Source organism: Leptopilina heterotoma, unplaced genomic scaffold, assembly GCF_015476425.1.
Source record: "Leptopilina heterotoma isolate Lh14 unplaced genomic scaffold, ASM1547642v1 Lhet_174, whole genome shotgun sequence".
Taxonomy (NCBI): Eukaryota; Metazoa; Arthropoda; class Insecta; order Hymenoptera; family Figitidae; genus Leptopilina; species Leptopilina heterotoma.
Genome location: NW_025110890.1, coordinates 215,369 through 238,974, shown reverse-complemented (window position 1 = coordinate 238,974; position 23,606 = coordinate 215,369). Strand labels below are relative to the sequence as shown.

General features: G+C 26.7%; 1 protein-coding gene across 1 annotated transcript; it reads left to right on the top strand.

Annotated features, from left to right (window-relative positions):
• The first annotated feature begins 8,893 nt into the window (after nt 1-8,893).
• On the top strand, nt 8,894-23,281 carry LOC122499735 (sodium- and chloride-dependent glycine transporter 1-like). The gene is made up of 11 exons (XM_043608215.1): nt 8,894-9,114; nt 10,079-10,497; nt 15,543-15,795; nt 16,898-17,056; nt 17,624-17,831; nt 17,981-18,152; nt 18,852-19,208; nt 19,332-19,541; nt 19,817-20,158; nt 20,374-20,596; nt 20,677-23,281. Exons 2-11 carry the CDS (start codon nt 10,450-10,452, stop codon nt 20,844-20,846), a joined length of 2,142 nt encoding a protein of 713 aa, XP_043464150.1. The 5' UTR covers nt 8,894-9,114; nt 10,079-10,449; the 3' UTR covers nt 20,847-23,281.
• The last annotated feature ends 325 nt before the right edge of the window (nt 23,282-23,606 follow it).

Here is a 23,606-nt window from a genome sequence, read left to right as displayed (position 1 = left end):
AATTTTATAAAAAATTTAAAAAATAATTTAAAGGAGATGCTTTTAAATTTCACAAACATTTAAAAATTTAAATTTAGTGATTTTAGTAATTTTTGAAATTGTGAAAAAAAATAATAGTTTATTGAAAAATTATAAATGAAATTTTTCCTCTAATTTTGAATTCCGGAAAAAATTATTATAAATTGAGGCACAATAGGAAAGATTTTTAAAATTTTTCATTAAAATAAATATTAAAATTTAAAAGCATTTTATCTTTTTTTTGTATTTTTAAAAATTATTTTGAAACAATCGTAACCTTGATGAATTCTACCTGAATATTTGGAAAATAATTGAATTTTAAAAAAATTTAGAATTGCAGTTAATTAGTAGGATAAGGAAAGAAGTTAATATTTATAATATAATTTCAAGAAATCCATTCAGAAAAGTTCTATATAGAATTTTACTAAAATAATTCTATGGAATAATTCTACAAAATTTTTATTCAACGTTTTTGCAGAATTTCGGCAAGAATTTACACACTAACTGAGTAAATATTGAATAGAAATTAACAGAATTATTTTTTTCTATAGATATTAATTATTTATAGATTATTAATTTTAACATATTATTAATTAAATATTTCTTTTTTTGAATTTCGCGCCAATAGAGTTGATAAATTTGCCGCCTAGATGGCATGAAAATTCGCTCGTAAACGAAGTAATGCGAATAGATTACATGAAGAATTGCGGTGAGATAACATTCTTTCTGTAAATAAATGAAAAAATAGATTAATTTAAATAAAATAATCTACATTTTTTTATTTTCTATTTTTTTATTTTATCCATTAATTTTTTTTGACAAATTTCAAAAATTTCGGTCAATTTTGACGAATTTATAAATTTCTGTGACTATTATTTGTATTTGTTGCTTTCAACAACTAAATAAGATATCAGAATGTTATTATTTTTATTTTTCGAATTTTCAGTGAAATTTCTACATTAACGACCCCGTTTAAAGTGTGTAAATATTAAAAAAGGAGAAATACCTTGATTTTCATTGACAATTGTAAATCGACCGTTATCGATAGAAATCGTCAGATTATAGTCACCATATGTGCTGACTACAATTCACGTTTTTTCGTGTTAGAGAGAAAATAATATGGATTCATCTTTTTTTAGAAAAAAAAATTTAAAAATTTTATCGATTGCAGAATTTTAAGGATCATTTTACAATATTTAATCCGACCTTCACCTCGAGACCATGTGAGAAAAATTCTCTTCCTGATATATAATATTAATATAAAAAAAAAATCGTCTATAGAAATTTCGTATACCGTATACGAAAATTTGAATTCATTCAGGAGGCATCGATGATTAAAGGAAAGGGAAAGAAGAAATAATGAGTGAACTAAGAGGGGGGGGGGAAGGGGAGGGAGAAGAAAAGGAATAAGGAAGGGGTAAAAATGAGGATGTATAATTGATTGGCTAATTCGTAGGAGCTTTAAAGGTCGCTGATACGAGATGGAGCTTCCGTTTAGGTGCGGCTGTGAGTTTCGATCAAGGACAACCTTGCTATTTCATTTCCACCCTCTCTCACGTGTTTTCATCCCTATTTCAAACCTATTCTGCCTCTCACTACCCCCACCCCTTTTTTCTGACCCCACTACATTTTAAACACCCCCCCCCCCACTCCTCCCTCTTTCATTCTCCCCTCTCTTTTCACCTCTATGGCATGACTTTCGAAATTCGTCCGAATCTACGCAACTCATTCCCCCCCTCCCCTCCCCTCCTTCCACCCACAGCACTACACGTACTACATTTGAAAATCTACCGGGTGATTTCCCTCAAATAATGGCAATTTCCTTATTTTCTGAATGATAATTTGTCACAAAATCAAGTTTGTAATTTTTTTTTTTTAGGGGAATGGAAATTTTTTTTTTTAAACATGGGATTGAGGGAAAAATGTTGTGAATTCATCGTTTCTGGTTGATTGTGCATATATAAGGATAGAATAAATTTTCTTTGAGCTATTTTTTTTTTTTTTTTTTTTTTTGAGAGCTGAGAAGGAAAAAATCAAGAGACTCTTTAAGGAAACAATGCCCCTTGAAAATAATTGCTGAGTTGATCGATGTAGTTTGTGACAAAAAAAAGGAGAGGAAAAATAACGCCAAAGGCATTTGGCTAAAATCTTTTGTTCGTATTGAAGTTCTATTTTATTCAAAAGGAATAAAATTGTAACTGCCAGGATCATTTTCATTATTAATGAAGATATTATACTTTGATATTTCGACACTTAGATTAACAAAGATTTTTTTTGGGGGTGGAAAATAGAATTAATGGAAAATATAATATAGATATGTATATTTATTTGTTTATTACGAAATTGGATTCTAATATTTTATTAATATAGAGTTTTATATATAATTATAAATATATTATTATTCTAGTCTTTTATAGGTTACATATGTTAATCTCAACTTAATTTATTTATTATTTTAATTGAAAAAAACTAAAAAAAAAATTTTTAATTTAATAATTTATTCTATTCACTAGCAACAATATTCTCGCGCTAAAGCGCTCGGCTAATATTTAACTTATAATAATAATAACTTAAAAATTTTTAATTCAAATTTTTGTTGAAAACACTAAAAAAAATTGAATTTTGGAGAAATTACAAATAATTATTGTTAAAATTTGTTTAAAAATTCTCTTCAAAATCCCAATTATCTTTATAAATAACAATATTCTTCACCAAAGTTCAATTATTTTAAAAAATGTCAATAAAATTCTTGTCCTAATTTCAATTATTTTCAAAAATTTTTCTTATTTCAATAATTTTCAATTCAATATTTACTATTTTAATAAAATTTCCCAAATATAATTCAATTATTTAAAAAAAAAATTTTAATAAAATTGTACGCAAACATTTAATTATTTTCATAAATAATAAAAATTTCACAGGAATTCAAATATTTACAGATTTTTTTAGAAATTTCTTTGCAATAATTCAATTGTTTTCTTAAGTAATAAAATTTTTTTAAGGATGAATTCAATTATTTTCATAAAAAATTAATAAAAATTCTTGAAAATAATAATTGAAAATAAAATGATGAAAATAATTTTGAACAAATTGCTGTAACAATGTTCTTATAATATAAAATAATAATTTTATATCTCGGTCATCTTTATAATTATTATGAAACATGAAGAAACCGATCACTCCGAGTCTTCGACTCAGAGCAATCGATATCTTCATGTTTTATAACAATTCTTTTATATGTTGTTCAATTTCAAAAAGGTTTGAATTTGAAATTTTTAAAAATCTTAATTCCTATGGAAAAATAATAATAATTAAATATTTATTTAAAAATGAAGTAATTGATGTTTTCCAATAATTTTCAATTAAAATTTATAATTAACAAATGGAAGTTATAAACATTTTTTTCCTTTATTTTTAAAAAACTTTTAATATTATTAAAAAAATACTTATATAGTAATACCTAATCACATATTTCTAAGATCAGATTTCAAATAATTATAAAAAATAAAATTAAAAAAAAGAACAAAATAAAATATATTTTTCTCTCGTTTAATTTAATGATATAGTTTCGAAAATAATTTATTTTGACGTAAAAATTAATTTATTTCTTTCTAAATATTAAAAAAAGCTGCGTTTTTTGCGTTGACCTTAAACAAAAAATTATTTTTCCAATAAAAATAAATGTATATAAAAATTTCTTTATAAAGAATTCAAATGAAGTGTGTGTAGATCTTTCACTTTATGAAACAAATATTCTATAGATTATTATTCTTCATATTTTTATATTCTATAGATCAAAAGGCATTTTAAAAGTTCACATTTATTTTACCTATATATCCTGACATTTATTTTACATTTTATTTTCTATTTTATTTTGTCCATATGTGATTTGTATATATATATAAAATAGTATTACTTTTTGTTGATGTAGAAGATTGGATAAAACTCTCAATAAATATCAGCAATAATTTGAAGATTTATTCTTATAATTCAGTTTATTTATTTTGTTTTCGATTCGTTATTATAAACTACGGAAAATCTGACTCGAAAATAATTGTAATTCAAGATTCTAAAAATCTTCAATAAGTAACAAATTTCCCACAAATTTGATTGATTTTTAAAAAAATTCGTCCTCCATATTGGATCCGCCATTTTGAATTTTTTAAATCTAATCTTAGATTCATAATCAGCGATCATAAAAAAACCTTTAATAATAAAATTTTCAACGAATTAAATTAATTTTTAATAAATTTTATTGACTTCTTAAAAATCTTGACCTCCATATTGGAGCTGCCATTTTGAATTTTTAAAATCTAACCTTAGATTTCTAAAGAACTTTAAATAACAAAATTTTCGACGAATTTGTTTAATTTTAAATAAATTTAATTGTTTTTTTTTAAAATCATCCTCCATACTGGATCCGACATTTTGAATTTTAAAAAACCATTTTACCATTTTTATTTAAAACATTTTCTTTTATTTTTAAAGAAAACGAAATTATTTAAAACAATAATAATAACAATAATAATAGTAATAGTAATAATAATAATAATAATAATAATAATAATAATAATAATAATAATAATAATAATAATAATAATAATAATAATAATAATAATAATAATAATAATAATAATAATAATAATAATAATAATAATAATATTAATATTAATATTAATAAAAAAATAATAAGTACAATAAAAGAAAATTCTAGAAATAGAAACTAATTTCATATTTATATGGAAATAACTGATCTATACATTTGTGCTTTACTATAGAAATCAAAAAGGGGAGAAGTTGAAGATAATAAGTTATTTTTAATCGCCCCTTGTCAATCTAAGAAACGCAGTGAGCAGTAACTGAGATTCCCTCTCAAAAAGAGTCCAAGGCGATGCCTATCGATCAGCTTTATTATTCATTCAATTCCTTTATTTCATTTTTTTTTGAAATTTCTACATATTTGATACAATTCTTTTTCGAAAAAAAAATTTGTTTTAAATTTTTATAAATTAAATTTAAATTGATTTAAATAATAAAAAGCATATTTTTTAATTCTTGCATTTTTCGTCTCCTGTCTTCAATTTCTGTTTTTTTTTAACTTTTACAATTTACACTTTTAAACTGTCGGTAAGGTAAAAAATTCACTAAAAATTCGAAAAATCAAAAAAGCAACAAAGTAATAAATTGTCAATAATTCTTAATTAATGGATAAAATAAAAAAAAATAAAATAAAAAAATGTAGATTATTTTTTTTTTTAAATTAATCTGTTTTTCTCATTTATTTACAAAAAGAATGTTATCTCACCGCAATTCTTCATGTAATCTATTCGCATTACTTCGTTTACGAGCGAATTTTCATGCCATCTAGGCGGCAAATTTATCAACTCTATTGGCGCGAAATTCAAAAAAAGAAATATTTAATTAATAATATGTTAAAATTAATAATCTATAATTAATTAATATGTAGAAAAAATAATTGTGTTAATTTCTATTCAATATTTACTAGAGTTAGTGTATAAAATATTGCAGAAATTCTACAGAACGTTGACTAAAATTTTTGTAGAATTATTCCATAGAATTATTTTAGTAAAATTCTATAGAACTTTTCTAAATGGATTTCTTGATATTATATTAATATTAACTTCTTTTCTTATCCTAATAATTAACTTCAATTCTAATTTGTTGTAAAATTCAATTATTTTCCAAATTTTCAGTTAAAATTCATCAAGGTTACGATTGTTTCAAAATAATTTTTAAAAATACAAAAAAAGATAAAATGCTTTTAAATTTTAATATTTATTTTAATGAAAAATTTTAAAAATCTTTCCTATTGTGCCTCAATTTATAATAATTTTTTCCGGAATTCAAAAATAAATGAAAAATTTCATTTACAAGTTTTGTGAACGTTTCCTTTTTGAAAAGATTTCAAATTAAAATCTTTGAATATCTGAATTTTTTCTATTTTTAAGTATCAATTTTGTGGAATTAATTTTTTTGAAAAAGTTAAATTGCAGTTTTTTTCAAACTTTTATTTTCTAATATATATATATTTAATTGAAGAATTTCCGAATAATTGAAATTTTGTAAAATTTAATTTGAAAATTCTCAAAGAACTTTTTTAAAAATTATTAAAAATAATGGATTTATAGAAGAATTTTATTTAAAAAAACTAAAAAAAATATATAATTTTGGAGAAGTTACAAATTATTGCAAAAGTTTAATTATTTTCAAGAGCAATAAAATTCTTCGCAGAAATTTAATTATGTTCAAAAATAATAAAATTCTTCTTTGGGATTCAATTATTTTCACAAATAATAAATAAAACTCATCACAGAATTTCAATTATTTTCAATACAATTTTAAACAAATATCTTGAAAAATATAATTATTTAAAAATTTTTTTGTTAAAATTCGTCGAAAGAATTCACTTATTTAAAAATTTATTTGATAAAATTCTTTACGAGCATTCAATTTTAAGAAACATTCAATTAATAAATTATTTATTTTTGTATTAAAATAATTGAATTCTCGTGGACTTTTCTAATAAAAATTGATTTAAAAATGAATTTTAGTTAAAATTTTACATAATTGAATATTAAGATCATTTTAGGATAAATTTTTAGAAATAATTGTATTTAGAAAATGTTTTATTTTGAAAATTAGCAAAATTTTAATTATTTTCAAAATATTTCTTCAATTCAATAATATTTTAAAAATTTACTATTTTAATAAAATTTTCTAAAAGAATTCAATTATCTATTTAAAATAAATTTAATTATTTTCATAAATAATAAAAGTTTCACAGGAATTCAATTATTTAAAATTTTTTTTAGAAAATACTTCGCAGTAATTTAATTATTTTCATAAATAATAACATTTTTGCGCAGGGATTCAATTACTTTCACAAATAATGTAACTCATCGCAGAATTTCAATTATTTTTAATACAATTCTAAGCAAATTTCTTGAAAGATATAATTATTTAAAAAAATTTTTGTTAAAATTCGTCGAAAGAATTTAATTAGTTAAAATTTTTGTTGATAAAATTCTTTATCAGAATTGAATTTTAAGAAACATTCAATTAATAAATTATTTATTTTTGTATTTAAATAATTCAATTCTTGTATATAGAATTTTCTAATAAAAATTAATTTAAAAATGAATTATAGTTAAAATTTTACATAATTGAATATTCAGAGCATTTTAGGATAAATTTTTAGAAATAATTTAATTGAGAAAAAGTTTAATTTTAGAAATTGTCAAAATTTTAACTATATTTTAAAAAATATTCTTCAATTCAATGATTTTCAATATCTACTATTTTAATAAAATTTTCTAACAGAATTCAATCATTCAAAATAAATTCAATTATTTTCATAAATAATAAAAATTTCACAAGCATTTAATAATTTACAAATTTTTTTTATAAATTTCTTTCCAATATTTCAATTATTTTCATGAATGATCACATTTTTTTGCAGAGATTGAATTATTTTCACAAATAATGAAACTCATCGCTGAATTTCAATTATTTTTAATTCAATTTTAACCGTATTACTCGAAAAATCTAATTATTGTTAGAAATTTTATTGAAATTCGTCGAAATAATTTAATTAGTTAAAATTTTTGTTGATAAAATTATTCTTTATCAAATTTGAATTTTAAGGAACATTCAATAAATAAATTATTTATTTTTATATTTAAATATAATTCAATTCTTGTATAGAATTTTCTAATAAAAATTAATTTAAAAATGAATTTTAGTTAAAATTTTATATAATAATAATTGAATATTAAGAGCATTTTAGGATAAATTTTTAGTAATAATTGAATTTTGAAATTATTTTTTGAATTGTTTTTTATATTATGTATTTGAAATTTTTATTTTCTAATATTTTATATATATATTTAATTGACGAATTTACAAATAATTGAAATTCGTAGAATTGATTTATTATTAACAAATAGATTGGAAAATTGTCAAACAAACTACTTCGAAAATTTATTAATTTAAAGAAGAAATTAAAGTTTAAAAATTCTTAAAAATAATAATTGAATTTGAAATGATAAAAATAATTTTGATAGAAGTACAATATTCTTATATATATACACATATATATATATATATATATATATATATATATATATATATATATATATATATATTATAAAATAATGATTTTATTAATTTTCTATTTTAAATTATTATAAAAAATGAAGAAATCGATCACTTCGACTCGAATACTCGGAGTTATCGATATCTTCATGTTTTATCGTTATATGAAAAAATTTAATTTATTTAAAAATACGTACTTTTTTGACACTTTTCACCCCGTACAGGGTTCAAACCCAGTGAAAGTATTTAAAAATACGGATTTTATGGACCAGTAATGAAAAAATTACAAGGGACTATTTAGGGATCAATTTCTGACGAAAATATAACCCAATCCAATAAGAGAACATTTTACATAAAACTATAAATACTTTCACTGGGTTCGAACCCTGTACGGGGTGAAAAGTGTCAAAAAGTATCGTAACAGTCAAAAATAAGTGAATTCGAGTATTTAATTCAGAGAATATTTTTTTTTTTTTTTTTTTTTTTTTTTTTTAATAAAATTGTAGCTAATCGATGAATTTTTATGTAGGATGTACTAGTGGAGGAACAGATGCACACGTTTCAGAGGAAGAAATGTCACAGGAATAAGAAGAAGTGTGAAATGATTTTCAGAAATGAGGAGTGGGGGGGAGGAGGGAAATGAGGGGTAGGAGGGAGGCAAGAGGTCCAGAGAGAAAGAGAAAGAGAGAAAAAGAGTGAGAGAAGGAGAGTCAGAGAGAGAGAGAGAAAGAGAGGGGGGGGGGAGGAAAAGAGAGAAAAGGAGAGTGAGAGGAGAGACTGAGAGCAACTGATGGAGGAGGAGAGTGCAAGGTTTCGCAGGAGCAGTAATATCGATTGAAGCGTCTAGTTTGAGGCACCACAAAGGGTGCTGGTTGGCAAGGCGAAAGCTCCCATAAGCAGGCTGGCTGGCTGGCCGGGCGCGGGTCGCTTCCACTAAGAACGTCCGTCCCTTCGTTTGTCCTCGTTGCCGTTTTTACACCGGTTAGTTTTCACCCCGCTCTCTTCAAGTTAAAAAAAAAGGGAAATCCCCAAAGTGTACACTTTTACCCCACATCACTTTCCTACCAGTTAAAAACCCTCTATTTATCATCATTTCCTTTTTCCAACTGTCCCCCATTTCTTCTTCTTTTTCTTCTTCTTTCTTCACCAAATTCTCCATTTCTCTCAATTTTCTTCCTCTTTACAGTGACTTTTGCAAAAAAAAAATTTCTCAAAGTTCATTTTTTTTATTTTGTTATTGTGATGTGCTTTCTTGACAGCTGATCGCGAACAGCTGCGCCGACAAATGGGAAATAAATTTTTTACACTGAAATAGAGAAGAATTAGTGGGTTATTTTTTTTATTTTTCGAAGGGTAGGGGGGGAGGGTGAAGAAAGAAGAAAAAGAAGTTCAAGGATGTATGGAGAGGTGAAGGACATTTGGGTGGTGAATTTTTTTTTTTTTTTTAGTGTTACGAAATTCAAAATTCAGTTGATTTTGTAAAAGAAGAAAAAAAGGGAAAGAAGGAGAAGAAAAGAAGAATAAGAGAAAAGTAGAAGAAGGACAAGAAGGAGATAACTGAGAGGAGGAGGGGAATAAAAAGAGGAATTAGATCAAGTGGTTTCCTTCAATTTTCATTTAAACTTCCCCCATCCCCTCGATTCTCAAAAACCATTTCCGCTTTTAAACTCGAGGAATAAAAATTTCTTTTCTCTTAACTATCAAAAATTTCAAAAATAGAGAAAAAGGGCAAATTTTATACGTTCTACATTCGTAGTTACTGAATCAATATCCATTATATAACACAGAAAAAAATCACTTTCATTTCTATTTCATTTCTTTTATACATAAAATCATCTTCTCTCTCTCAATCTTCCTTTATATAAAAAAAAAACAAAATTTGCTAATTGAAGAAATAAAAATTATCGACTTTTCAATTAGCAACGATTTCTTTTTTCTTTTTCAGTTTTGAAGAACCATTCTGGCAAAAAAAAAAGATAAAGGAAAATAAAAAGGAAGGGAAAACATCGTCGTCGTCGTCGTTTTTAATAACGACGCTTTTTTAGAAGAAATGAAATCACGAGGAAGAAATTTGATGATTTTTCATCGGGCACTAAATGAAGAGTTGAAATTGAAAAAAATTACCTCGTTACGCATTCATTTTGTCAATAATGAAGTTTAGAAGAATGTGGAAATTTACAAATATTGATAATAATCATGAAGAGAAGAAGAGATCATCATCATTGATCGAGAGCAGATAGTTCGAACAGTACAGAAGGTGTCGCCTTTCGAAACAAAACAAAAAAAAAATTATTAATAATAATAATAAATTAGAGAATGGAAGACTCATCACCCAGGATTCGTTCCTACATTGACACCTGGGACGTGAGTAGTTTTTTTTTATTTATTTTTTTATACTTTTTGTTTTGATTTTCCTTTTTTGCTAAAATATTCCCAAGAGTTAAAAATAAGAAAATAGTGTAAAAAAATAGGGTTTGGAAAAATATCATTAAATTGGGAGAAAAAACTCTAATTCTGTAAAAATAATATCTGAAAAAATAGGATTTGATAAAATACCAACTGAAAAAGTAACTTCTTAAAAAAATTAAGTGTCGAAAATTACCTTTCAAAAAATACCTTTTAAAAAAATGTATTAAAAAATACTTTCTCAAAAAAAGTCGTCTCCAAAAATACTTTTTCAAAAAATACCGTCTATAGAAATAGTTTCAGAAAAAATACCGCCTACACTCTAAACTAGTCTAAAAAATACTTTTTCTAAACATACAGTTTCAAAAACTACCTTTTAAAAAAATCCTTTCTTAGGAACTACCACTTAAAAAAATACTTTTTTAAAAAATACATTTTCAAAAAATGAGGTCACAAGAAAAACTTTTTCAAAAAATACCGTTTCAGGAACTATAACCTAAATAATACTTTTTCCAATAAAATACCGCCTTAAAAACGATCTTTCCAAAAAATACCGTTTCATAAAATACTTTCTCAAAAAATACCCTCTATGGAAGTACAAGTTTAAAAAATACTTTTTAAAGAAATACCATCTTAAAAACTATTTTGTCAAAAAATACCGTCTTAAGAATTATTTCTAAAACAATACTTTTTCAAAAAATACTGTCTTAGGAATTTCAACTTAAAAAAATACTTTTTTAAAAAATACTGTTTCAAAAACTACATTTTCAAAAAATGAGGTCACAAGAAATACTTTTTCAAAAAATACCGTTTCATAAAATACTTTCTAAAAAAATACCGTCTTTTGAACTACAAGTTACAAAATTCTTTTACAAGAAATACAGTCTTAAGAATTTTTTCCAAAAAATACTGCTTCAAAAACTATATTTTCAAAAAATGCGAACCCTAGAAATTCTTTTTCAAAAAATACCGTCTTATAGGAATCTTTTCCAAAAAAATACTTTTTCAAAAAATACCGCCTACAATCTAAACTACAGTCTAAAAAATACTTTTTCAAAAAATACCGCCTACAATCTAAACAACAGTCTAAAAAAATACTTTTTCTAAAAATACAGTCTCAAAAACTACCTTTTAAAAAAATACTGTCTCAGGAATTACAACTTAAAAAAATATTTTTTTTAAAAATATTGTTTCAAAAACTACATTGTCTTTACAAAATGAGGTCACAAGAAATACCTTTTCAAAAAATACTTTTTCTAAAAATACTGTCTTAGGAACTACAACTTAAAAAAAATACTGTTTCTAAAACTACATTTTCAAAAAATGAGCACACAAGAAATACTTTTTCAAAAAATACCGTCTTAGGAACTATAATCTAAATAATACTTTTTTCAAAAAATACCGCCTTGAAAACGATGATCTTTCTAAAAAATACTTTCTCAAAACATACCGTCTATGGAAGTACAAGTTAAAAAATACTTTTTCAAGAAATACCATCTTAAAAACTACTTTGTCAAAAAATACCGTCTTAAGAATGTTTACTAAAAAAAATACTTTTTCAAAAAATACCGTTTCAAAAAACTACATTTTGAAAAAATACGGCCACAAGAAATACTTTTTCAAAAAATATGATCACAAAAAAAGAAATACCGTCATCACAACAAAATAAAAATACCTTCTCAAAAAAATATGATCTGATAGAAATAAAAAATACCGTCTCATAAAAATAAAAATTTCTTCCATAAAAAATATTGTTTCAAAAAATATCTTCTAGACATAATATTGTGTATCAAAAGATACCGTCTCAAAAAAATATACAGTGTAAAAAAATACTCTCACTAAAATTGACATTTTGGAAAAATATTTTTTTAAAAAATACCTTCTATTAAAAAATCCACTCACAAAAACAATCTTTTCAAAAAATACTGCCTGAAAAAAAATAAAAAGTACCGTCTCAAGAAATATCGTCTCAGAGAAAATACAAATACTTTTATATCTCCATAAATACCTCCTAGAAAAATAGCATAAAAAAATGCAAAATACTTTCCAAAAATACCGTTTCAAAAAAATTCAAAATACTTTGTTAACAAAATAAAATTACTCTTTAAAAAATACCTTTTTAAATATCTTATAAAAATACCTTTTAAAAACCTTCTAAAAATACATTTTAAATAACTTTTAACTCCTTTTAGTACATAATACTTTTTACTAAATACCTTTTAATACAAATTCCCAAAAAAAACATTTGCAAAAATATATTCTATACAAAAAATACAGTCCTATAAAATGCCTTATATAAAAAAATAACGTCTCAAAAAAAAAAAAATACTTTCTGAAAATATACCATTTCTAAAAATAAAAAATACTTTTCCAAAAAATACGATCACTCAAAAAACACTATTTTAGTGACAAGATTTTAATTAGATCTCATCTTGAATAGAACATATAAATTTTAATTTTAGTAATAAATTAATGACATTAAAAATATTTTTAGTGATTTTCTGAAATAGAATTTGCTTTTTTCTTTTTGTCATATATAAATCGTATAGTGTGGTGTTCTTTTTTTCCATTTAAATCACTGCAGTTTTATTCAAATTAGATAATATATACGCGTTTATAAATTTGATTAATTGCCTCGTGTTTTGTGGCTAGTCTGGAAATTATTGATCCCAACGCTGTCACCATTTCAAATCTAATGTAACAATTATCTCCCACATCTTTATTATATGTATTCGATGAAAAAAAAAATTTTTTTTTTTATTGCTCCTAATATTATTTCCGCTTACTAAAATGTTTCTAAAAATATATCTAGTAAAAGGAAGGCATAAAAATATAACAATAAGAAGAAAATATATAGATACCTAGAATTTTAAGTATTCCAATAATAAATCGGACATGTTTCGTTATAATTCGAATATTAAAAATTCTCTTGGGAATATTTTTTTCATTTTTTTTGTATTTTTTATTTTTGTTTGTTACTTTTTCTTTTATTTTGCTGGAAAATTTTTTTTATTAGTTTTACTTTTATTTTGTTTATTACTTTTTCTGTTTTTGGTACTTTTGTAGTTTTTTGTAAGTGCAAAAAAACTTGCAAAACTTTTGCTATTTTTGTTATATTTGTTACTTTCTTTCACTATTTTTATGAAAGTAATAACTAAGTTGTTTAAATTGATACAAAAAAATTAGATTAATTAATGAATTTGGATTCACATTTTTTGTAACAATTCATTGCAATTTGATTAAACAAAAGTTAAAATTTTTTATTTTGTTACTTTTACGTTAATTTTGTATTTTTCTTACTTTTGCTATATTTCTGAAATTTTTGCTGATTTTTTTGCTTCTGATAATTTTGATAATTTATCTATTTTTGTTTCATTTCATACTTTTGTTTCTTTGTTACTTTTATGTTAATTTAAGTTTTTTTGGTTACTTTTGCTATTTCTTAAATTTTTTTCTGTTTTTGTGCTTTTTATAATTTTTGTACTTAGATATTATTGCTCTTTTTCGAATTTTGTTGTTTTGTTAATTATTGTGTTAATTTTGATATTTTTGTTACTTTTGCTACTTCTGTTCTTTTTGCTATTTTTGTTACCTTTTGGTATTCTCGCACTTTTTACTATTCTTGATGTCTTTAGCAATTTCTGCTATTTCTGGTTACTTTTGCTACTTTATTTCTTTGTTACTTTTGATATTTTTGTTACTTTTGCTATTTCTGACCTATTTATGTTTTTTATTGCTTTTTATAATTTCGATTCTATATCTTTTTTTCTTAGTTTTTCTACTTTTGTTACTTTGTTGCTTTTATGCTAATTTTCATATTTTTGTTACTTTTGTTACTTTTTCTGTTTCTGCTCCAATTGCTATTTTTGATACTCTTGATATTTTTAAATATTTTTATGACTTTCGCTACTATTATTTCATTGTTAATTTTTTGTTATTTTTTATATTTTTGTTACTTTTGCTATTTCTGACCTTTTTCTCTTTTTTTTTGCTTTCTATAATTTTGATTCTTTAAATTTTTTGTTTCTTTTTGCGAATTATGTTTCTTTGTTAATTATTGTGTTAATTTTGATATTTTTGTTACTTGTGCTACTTCTGCTATTTCGGTTTTTTTTTGATATTTTTGTTACTTTTGGTATTTTTGCTCTTTTTGCTATTCTTTTTGTTATTTTTGATATTTTTGTTACTTTTGCTATTTCTGATCTTTTGCTGTTTTTTTGCTTTTTATAATTTAGAATCTATAGCTTTTTTTGGTACTTTTTCTACTTTTGTTACTTTGTTACTTTTATACTAATTTTGATATTTTTGTTACTTTTGTTACTTTTTCTATTTCTGCTCCAATTGCTATTTTTCCTACTATTTACTATGCTATTTTTAATATTTTTATCACTTTTGCTAATATATTAGCATTATTAACAAAAAAGTAACAAAGAAATAATATATTATTTCTTTGTTACTTTTTTGTTATTTTCTATATTTTTGTTACTTTTAACTATTTCTGACTTTTTTTTTTGCTTTTTATAATTTTGATTCATTAGCTTTCTTGTTTCTTTTTCTACTTTTGTTACTTTTATTTTAATTTTTATATTTTGTTACTTTTTCTTTTTCTGCTCCTTTTGCTATTTTCGATACTTTTGTTATTTTTGTTACTTTTACACATTAGATACATTTGTTGCTTTTGTTACTTTTGTTATTTTTGTTGCTCTTGTTACTTTTGTTGCTTTTGTTAATTTTGTTACTTTTGTTTCTTTGTTATTTTTTTCCTTAATTTTGATATTTTTATTGTTATTCTTGATATTTTTGCCTTACTTTTGCTATTTCTGCCCCTTTATCTATTTTTGTTACTTTTGTTAGTTGTTAATTTTATTAAATTCTGTTACATGCGCTACTTTCGTTAATTTGGTGATTTTTATTTGTTTCAAAAAATTTTTCCTCCTGATTTTCAGTATTTTTGTACCATTTGCGAAGATTGTAATTTTTTTGTTCTGAACACGTGTTTTCAGAATGAGGACAAGTACTCAGTGGCAAATAGTCAAGCACCACTTCAGGGTGGCGACGATGATCATCCGGAACGTGGAACATGGACTGGAAAATTTGACTTTCTTTTGTCACTTTTAGGCTACAGTGTTGGTCTTGGCAATGTTTGGCGATTTCCATATCTTTGTTATTCGAATGGAGGCGGTGCTTTTCTCATTCCGTTCACCATAATGCTCATCATTGCCGGTCTGCCACTGATGTTCATGGAACTCTCTCTAGGTACTGCAAAAAATCCCTTTAATTACCCTAAAATTTTCCTATTTGTTGGTTTTTGGTTTTCCTTTCACACTAACTAATTCTCTCAACTACTTTTTATTTAATTTTTTTTTTATCTGCAACTTATTTGTCTTTTTTTTATGTAAAACTCCTTTTTATTCACTTTCTTTGTTTACTTTATTTACTTTGTTTACAATTGCTTTTTATTTACATTTTATTATTCATAACTCCCTAAATTAACAATATAAATACAAAACAAATTTTTTGCCACAGCACTTTTCTCGAAACTCAAGTATTGCATCACTTTAATTAAACACATTTAACAGCTTCCGTATAATTCATCAATTCATTAGCATACCACTAATTGTCATCGCATAAATGTTCCACTTTGAAAGGTAGATTTTTATTTACGTTTTTCAATCTGAAAAATAATTGTTATATCATCAACAGAATTGGAAATCATAAAAATAAATTCGTACTTTTATCATCATTAAATGAAAAGAATATTGATGCAACAGAGAATTCAAAAAATCATCATAATTTGTCTGCCTTTTTGTTGATTAAATAATTAACGATTGTATTTTAACATTTTGTGCCTTAGGGACAATTGGCAAATGAATCAGGAAAATATTGTTTTGACCTGATTTTTAGTGATTTATCGCATAAATAAAGAATCATACATAAAACATAATTGATTTTATTGAGCCTACCGAACCGGACAGTTTAGAAAGAATTTTAATCGATGTTTCACGTTCCAAAACGTTGCTTCTTGCATTTTTGTGTATACATTGCCTTCTAGTCTTTGAAATTAAATTCCCCTTGGCGAGGAAAAATATTCACGAGATCAAATCTCGTATCATGTTCATTGAACTATAAATAAAACATCATATCTTTTTTTTTCTCGTTGATATTTTAACTTTTTTTGTTGTTATAATTCCTCTTATTGCTAGAGAGTCCATTTACAACTCATCCTGAAATTAATGACAATATTAACATATATAATAAGCACCGAAAGTGGATACTGAATTAAAAATGCAAAAATAAAAAAATTTTGCGCTTTTGCTGTTGGTATTGATTATTTATTTTCCTGTGAAACGCAATTTAGGTCAATATGCAAGTCTGGGTCCAGTGGCAGCTTACAAACGATTTTGTCCATTACTTCGTGGTCTTGGTTATGGAATGGTTCTTGTAAGTTCCATAGTGATGCTGTATTATAATCTAATCATCGCTTGGACACTTTACTACATGTTCGCATCCGTAGCGGGTAAGAAAATAATTCAAATCTTCTATTGAAACATTTTTTTTAAGCTTAAAAAAATTCTACACTCAAAGAATTTTAAACTTAATAAAATTATTTTTTTAAATTCAGAAAGGAAATGTTTTCCAAAAAAGTTCAAATGTCAAACATTTTTTGTCAACAATTAAAAAAAAATTGTTACCAAAAATTCTTTTGCTATTTAGAAGAAAAAATTTCCCTTCTTGACAACTATACTTTTCGTGATAAGTGGATAAGAAGTCTAAAAGAAAGGCACACTTTCATTGTCTGCAATATTCATTATTTCCACTCAAGGGTGCACCCCTTTTGTCTAGGTAGATTAAAAAGCTTTTAAGAGAAAAGACTCTGACGAGATCCTTCTCGCTACTATACTCGATTTTATAATTCCTCGCTTTCTAGAGATTTTGCAATTTTATTATTTTTTTTTTCACCCAAACTCTCTGGTATCACTCACAAGTACAAAAAATTTATTTTTTCTTTTTGAAATTAAAAACAAGAAAATATTTTTGAAATTTTTTTGAACGTAATATTCGATTTTTTGTTGTTCTTCTAAAGGTGGGGGTGAATTGCCTTGGAGCAAGTGTGACCCAGCGTGGAGTACAGAAGATTGTGTTACTCCGGAAGTATCTGACGCATGCCTAGAACAGAATTTGTCATATTACAAGAACGAATGCCTAAATTCGACCCAACTTGCTTCTATAAATCTTACAATTGAAGATGTCGCCGCCTTCATTAGAAAACCACCTGCCGAGGAATATTTCAAGTAAATGAAACTTTATCTCGTGAATTTCAAAACTTTGATAAGTTTTGGAATTTGGAACAATTTTTTTTTTGGATGTTATGAATGAAATGGAACAATTTGTTAATTATTTTGGAAGAGAAATGTTATTTTGATATTTGATAAATTTCCAGTAATCACGTGCTGAACATGAGTCGAGGAATCGAGGAAACGGGACCCGTGAATCCGAAGATGGCAGCCTGCCTTTTATTAGCCTGGATTATCGTCTTTCTCTGCCTTAGTAAAGGAGTTCAGAGTTCGGGAAAAGTTGTATACTTTACTGCTCTCTTCCCCTACGTAGTGCTGGTGAGTTTTCTTCCTTTTATAATCCGATAAGAATGTTCCAAAAAGAATTGGGTGAATTTTGGGAAAGAAGCAAAGAATTATAGTTGGGGGGGGGGAACTAAAGTTTGTTGGACAGTCTTTAGATGACATTATAGCTGAGAAACTAGTTGAAAATTAGGGGAGACTGGATTATGTAGATACTTGATAACTGGGATTTCATCTGTTTGCTTTTTTCTATACCCGGTATTAAAACGGTTTTTGGATTTAGCATTCCTACACCAGGAAAGGTAGATTCGAAAGGTGAATACCGATTTGGTTATAATATAGATAACAGGGAAAGGCAGATCCAGAAACAAAAACGATAATAGACTTTACAATTCATAACATCAAGACTCAAACTGTTTGTGGTGAATTGAGAAAAGTTAATGATTCTCCTCTTGACTGGATTAACGATTCTGATGAAGTAGATGACGAACTGGTCGTTTGCCATGAAGGTTTACAAACTGAAATTCAAACTGATGAGCAGATGGACAAAAAGGATCATCTAGAAACCATAACTCCATCAAATCATGATGCTGCATTTGAAGTTTATTTCATGTTTCAGAAATTAATTCCCAATTCATCGATTGCTGTTTCTTTGTGTTGATATCCATTCACTAATTGTGTCTAGAAATTAAAGGACTCTCTTTTTTGTAATAAACATCGAATACGATTTTTTAGATCGCCTTGTTCATCCGAGGAATACTGCTTCCTGGCGCTGACGAAGGAATTCTATTCTACCTGACACCAGATTGGCGAAGATTATCATCAGCAAAAGTTTGGGGCGATGCTGCAGTACAAATATTCTTCGCCTTGAGTCCAGCGTGGGGTGGTCTCATCACCTTGAGTTCGTATAATAAATTCTCCAACAATTGCTACAAGGACTCATTGATTGTCGCCGTCAGTAACATTGGCACCTCGTTTTTTGCCGGTTTGGTCATCTTCTCTGTCATTGGCTTCCTGGCACACGAACTCAATGTTCCGGTTGCTAAAGTCGTCGATCAAGGAGCCGGATTAGCCTTCATTGTATATCCAGAGGTACTATTTTTACAATATTCATTATGTAGTTTCCTGACGGTAGGTCGAACGATAGGTAGAATTGTAATATTTTATTTTTTAATACTGTTTGATTAGAAGTAATTAGATAAATTGTCTCTGAAGGTTGTTGCGAGGTTACCAGTCGCTCCGGTTTGGTCACTTTTGTTTTTCGTGATGCTCCTCACGTTGGGACTTGACTCGCAATTCGCTCTGATGGAAACTGTGACAACGGCAATTCTGGATGGAATTCCATCGTTGAGGAATTATAAATTCTGGGTTGTATTGGGAGCTGCTGTTGTTGGTTACGCTGGCGGCATTATCTTCACAACCAGAGTAAGTGGATTGTTTATAATTTAACAGATTGTTCTCCACGAAACTCCATCATCAGAATTTGCTGCCGTGTGGATATACCAGGATATCTATGATTTAGTATATACTATGGTTTATTTAAATTGAAGGTCTGGGTGCTACAACATCGCACCAAGAGTCTCAATTGTAAATTCCAAAATTGATAGTTGTGGGAGAGGTAAATTCCGAATGCTGATGATGGAATTTGGTTTAAATTCTGGTTTTTTTTTGGAGGAACGTAACAATGAGTGGATTTACAGGCCGGGATGTACTGGCTGCAGCTTATGGACAAGTACGCGGCGAATTGGTCAGTCCTTCTGATTGCAATTACGGAGTGTATTTTGGTTGCGTGGATTTATGGTGCGGATCGTTTTCTCGACGACGTGCAGCAGATGATTGGAGTCCGCTGCAGACTTTGGCGATTCTTCTGGACGTGGATGTGGAAAGTGGTGACGCCAGCCGCACTTTTCTTCATCCTCTTCTTTAATTGGGTGGAATACGAACCACTTAAATATGGCACTTATGTTTATCCCCGATGGGCGGACGCCGTTGGCTGGGTCGTCGGAATGTTGCCCGTCCTCGTCATTGTTGGCATGGCTCTTGTAAGTCTTTTCACTTCCAATAAACCTCCTAATTGCTGGTCCTACTTTTCCTGAAGCTAATCCTACTTTTCCTTAATCTAATCCTGCTTCTAATTCTGTTATTCCTAATCCTGTACTATAAACTCTACTTCTCCTAATCTTACTATCAATTTTACTTCTCCTAATCCAACCGATGTTCAATTCTACTGATTACCAATCCTTGTTGGGTTCTTCAGATCCAGTTGAGGAAACGACGTCGAAAACCGACCTACGACGACGACGACGATTACGATGATGATTATCTGAACGCCGGTGGTTCGCAGAGAGTTGGACGAAAGGGGATTGACGAAAGTGTCTGGTGTCGAGCTCGAATGCTCCTGCAGCCAACACTCGACTGGGGTCCAGCTTCTCGGAATCATTTGACACCCTCGAGAACAATGACCTACTCCCAATCTCCCGGTAATTATTCCACAAAAATACAAATACTTATCAAACCTCATAAAACATTCCCTCACAAATAATTCCAAATCTTCTTCAAGTGGGTGGTCCATTGGGATACGAATCGGTACGTGACACAATAGTTTTGGTGAACGGGCAACCAATGACAGTACAACCGGCCAATTCAATGGGATCATCGCAAAAATTACCGGGTCCGTCAATTCTCAAGAATTCAAGTAAAACGGATCTCATTACATCGCAACAGGTTTGACCCAACATTTCTTTATATTCTGACGATTCATCATGAAAATCGTCAATCGAGATTCTTTCATCGGGATGCGCGAAGACGACGAAATTAGATAAGAAAAATTCAAAATCCACATATTCTGATGACGATATTCAAAAATTATGGGAATACAATCGAGAGTTCATCATCAATAATAATAATAATAATGGTGAGACTAAACGGAAAGGAGTGACGTTCGCTCCTCTCAAATACACGGAAATTGTTTGAAAAAGTTTTCAGTCACAGCTAGATAAGAACAAAAAAAAAACGTTTTCCTATTATAAATTAATAAAAAAAAAAGAAATTCAAGCCTAATGAGGATCGTGACTTTTATCCACTTTCGCAATGAAGTGAACTCGTTTTATCTTCCTCGCAAAAAAAAAAATAAGCCAATTGTTGAAAAATATATTTTCTATAAATCGCAATCCATCTTTTACGACAGTGATTATTTTCCTTTCTTTTTTATGACAAATATATCTTTCTTGAAGGAGGGAAATTTTATTTTTTTCCATCATCGTCAAGATGATTTAATTTTACATTTTCTTTTTTTCATTTAAGAGGAAAATTTGTCAAAGAAATAATTGAAAATAATTTTTCAGCTTGTATAAAAAAAGCGTCGTGTGTAAGTATTGTGATTTATAAATTCCCCCTTTTCCTTGAACAAAAAAAAAAAAATGAAAAAAGTGTGAATGATTCGATGAGAGAAGTTAGTTAAATATTGACAAAAAAAATGTAGTTATTAGCAATGAAAAAAAAAATTTTGCCATTTGTCCAGGTGTCGCTCTATAGATAAATAATAATTCAAAAAGTAGGTTTTTATTGGTGTAAGTAAGGAAAATGCGATTTCAAAAAAAAAGCTGAGTATATTTTAGAAAAAGTGTACTTTAGGCTTTATAGTTCAAACTGTATAGAAAATACTATTGAGAATCGAGGATTATTCACGTTCACGTAAATCGTCTGTCATTTTTAAAAAAAAATATTTCTAAGAAATTTTGTGCAGTTGTCGGGGCGCTGAAGTTGAGAATACTCCGCGCGCCGAGGAGTGGGGATAGCGTGGGGGCGGAGCCAGTGCGCGCGCATCCCCCACTCCTCCGCGTCGAGGATTCTCAACCGAAACTTCAAAAGAAAACCCGCTAAATTCAAATTAAACTAAAAATTTACTTTTTCGAAAATAAAATTAGAATCTACAATTTATATTGAAAATAAAAAAACTGATGTTTTACGTGAATTTGCAAGTCGACATTTCCACTGTTTTACAATAAAAAAAAATAGAGGCACAACTAATCGTCGAATGCAGGCCTAAAAAAATTTTTAAACAATAATTCCAAAATGAATTTATCCAGTGGACTTAAAATTAGTATTAAAAAAAATCAAGCTAGAAATGAATTTTTTTATCTTTTACAATTTTTTTGTAAAAAAAATTTTTTTTTTTAAAATGTCTTTTGATACTCTCGTTTAAGTTATTTTTCTTTTAAAGAATGATACACACTGAGGCGATGATCTTCAGTGGAAATGTCTTCTCAAAAAAAAAAAAAAAGAAATGAGAAAGTTTTTGGTCTCTCGATGGAAAAGGTGAAAAAAAAAATATATTTATTAATGAAAAACTTTTTTAAAACAAATGATGAGACCTGGATTTTTCTCATACAAATTTTTTTATTCCCTTAGACAATAAAATTAACACTTTTTAAAGAAAAATGAATCATCATAAAAAAAACTATCGTTGTTTCAAAGAAATAACATTTTAATATTGTTGCTTTTCTCTATAATATATTGTTGTTCCAAAGTCGTTGTTTGGAAAGGAAAAAAATTGTTGTTTCAAAAAAATTAGTTACGTCAAATTAAAATTTCTCACTTATTCATTTCTAATTTATTATTAATTTAATAGTTATTAATTTATTAATTGTTAATTTAGTAATTTATTAATTGTTAACTTATGAATTAATTTAATTAATTTTTTAATATAATTTTGGGAAAATTAGTAAAATTGTAAAATCCGAGTAAATTATAGTAAAAGTGAGGATCCGAGTTGAGAACAGTGGCCGCGTTCGGTGGAGGGGGAAGGCGAGTAGTGGGGCTTCCCACTCCATACTACCCCCACTCCTAAACGCCGCACAGTGTTCTCAACTTGTTTTCTTCGTTTTCTTAAAACTTTATCTATTTTTTTTTTGCTTTAAGAACATTTCTCACGTAACAAATTAAATTGACACAACAATTTTTGAGAAATACACGAAAGAAAAATAATTGCAGATGAATGAAATTTTTCCATCGAAATGACAGAAAAGAAAATTCTCGTCTGAAAAAATAATAATCAATAGGGCTGTGTCTTTGGCTATATAGAGTTCGTGAATCTCGTTACGAGGCGGGAAAAAGAATCAAACATTTACGCGCACGATAAGAGTCAATAAAAAAAAAAAAAAACAGTAAAAGTAAAGGATTGTAATTCTTTATTTTTTATGTGATCTCGTTTGTAAAGTGTTACTAGTCGTAAATAAAAAAAAAAAAAAAGCAAAAAATTATGTTACGATACACAAAAAATGACTATAAATAAGTTGAATTAAATGTGTAATTACAAATAAAAAAAAATTAGCGTATAAAATTTAGCTTAAAATATTTAACAAACAAAGAAAATAAATCGGAGATGTTATTTGATAAAAAAAAGCCCGCTGCGTTCAAAAGTGTACTCATAAAATTATTTATGAGTTTTAGGATTACCTCATATATATAAAATTGTGTATATGTGCGTGA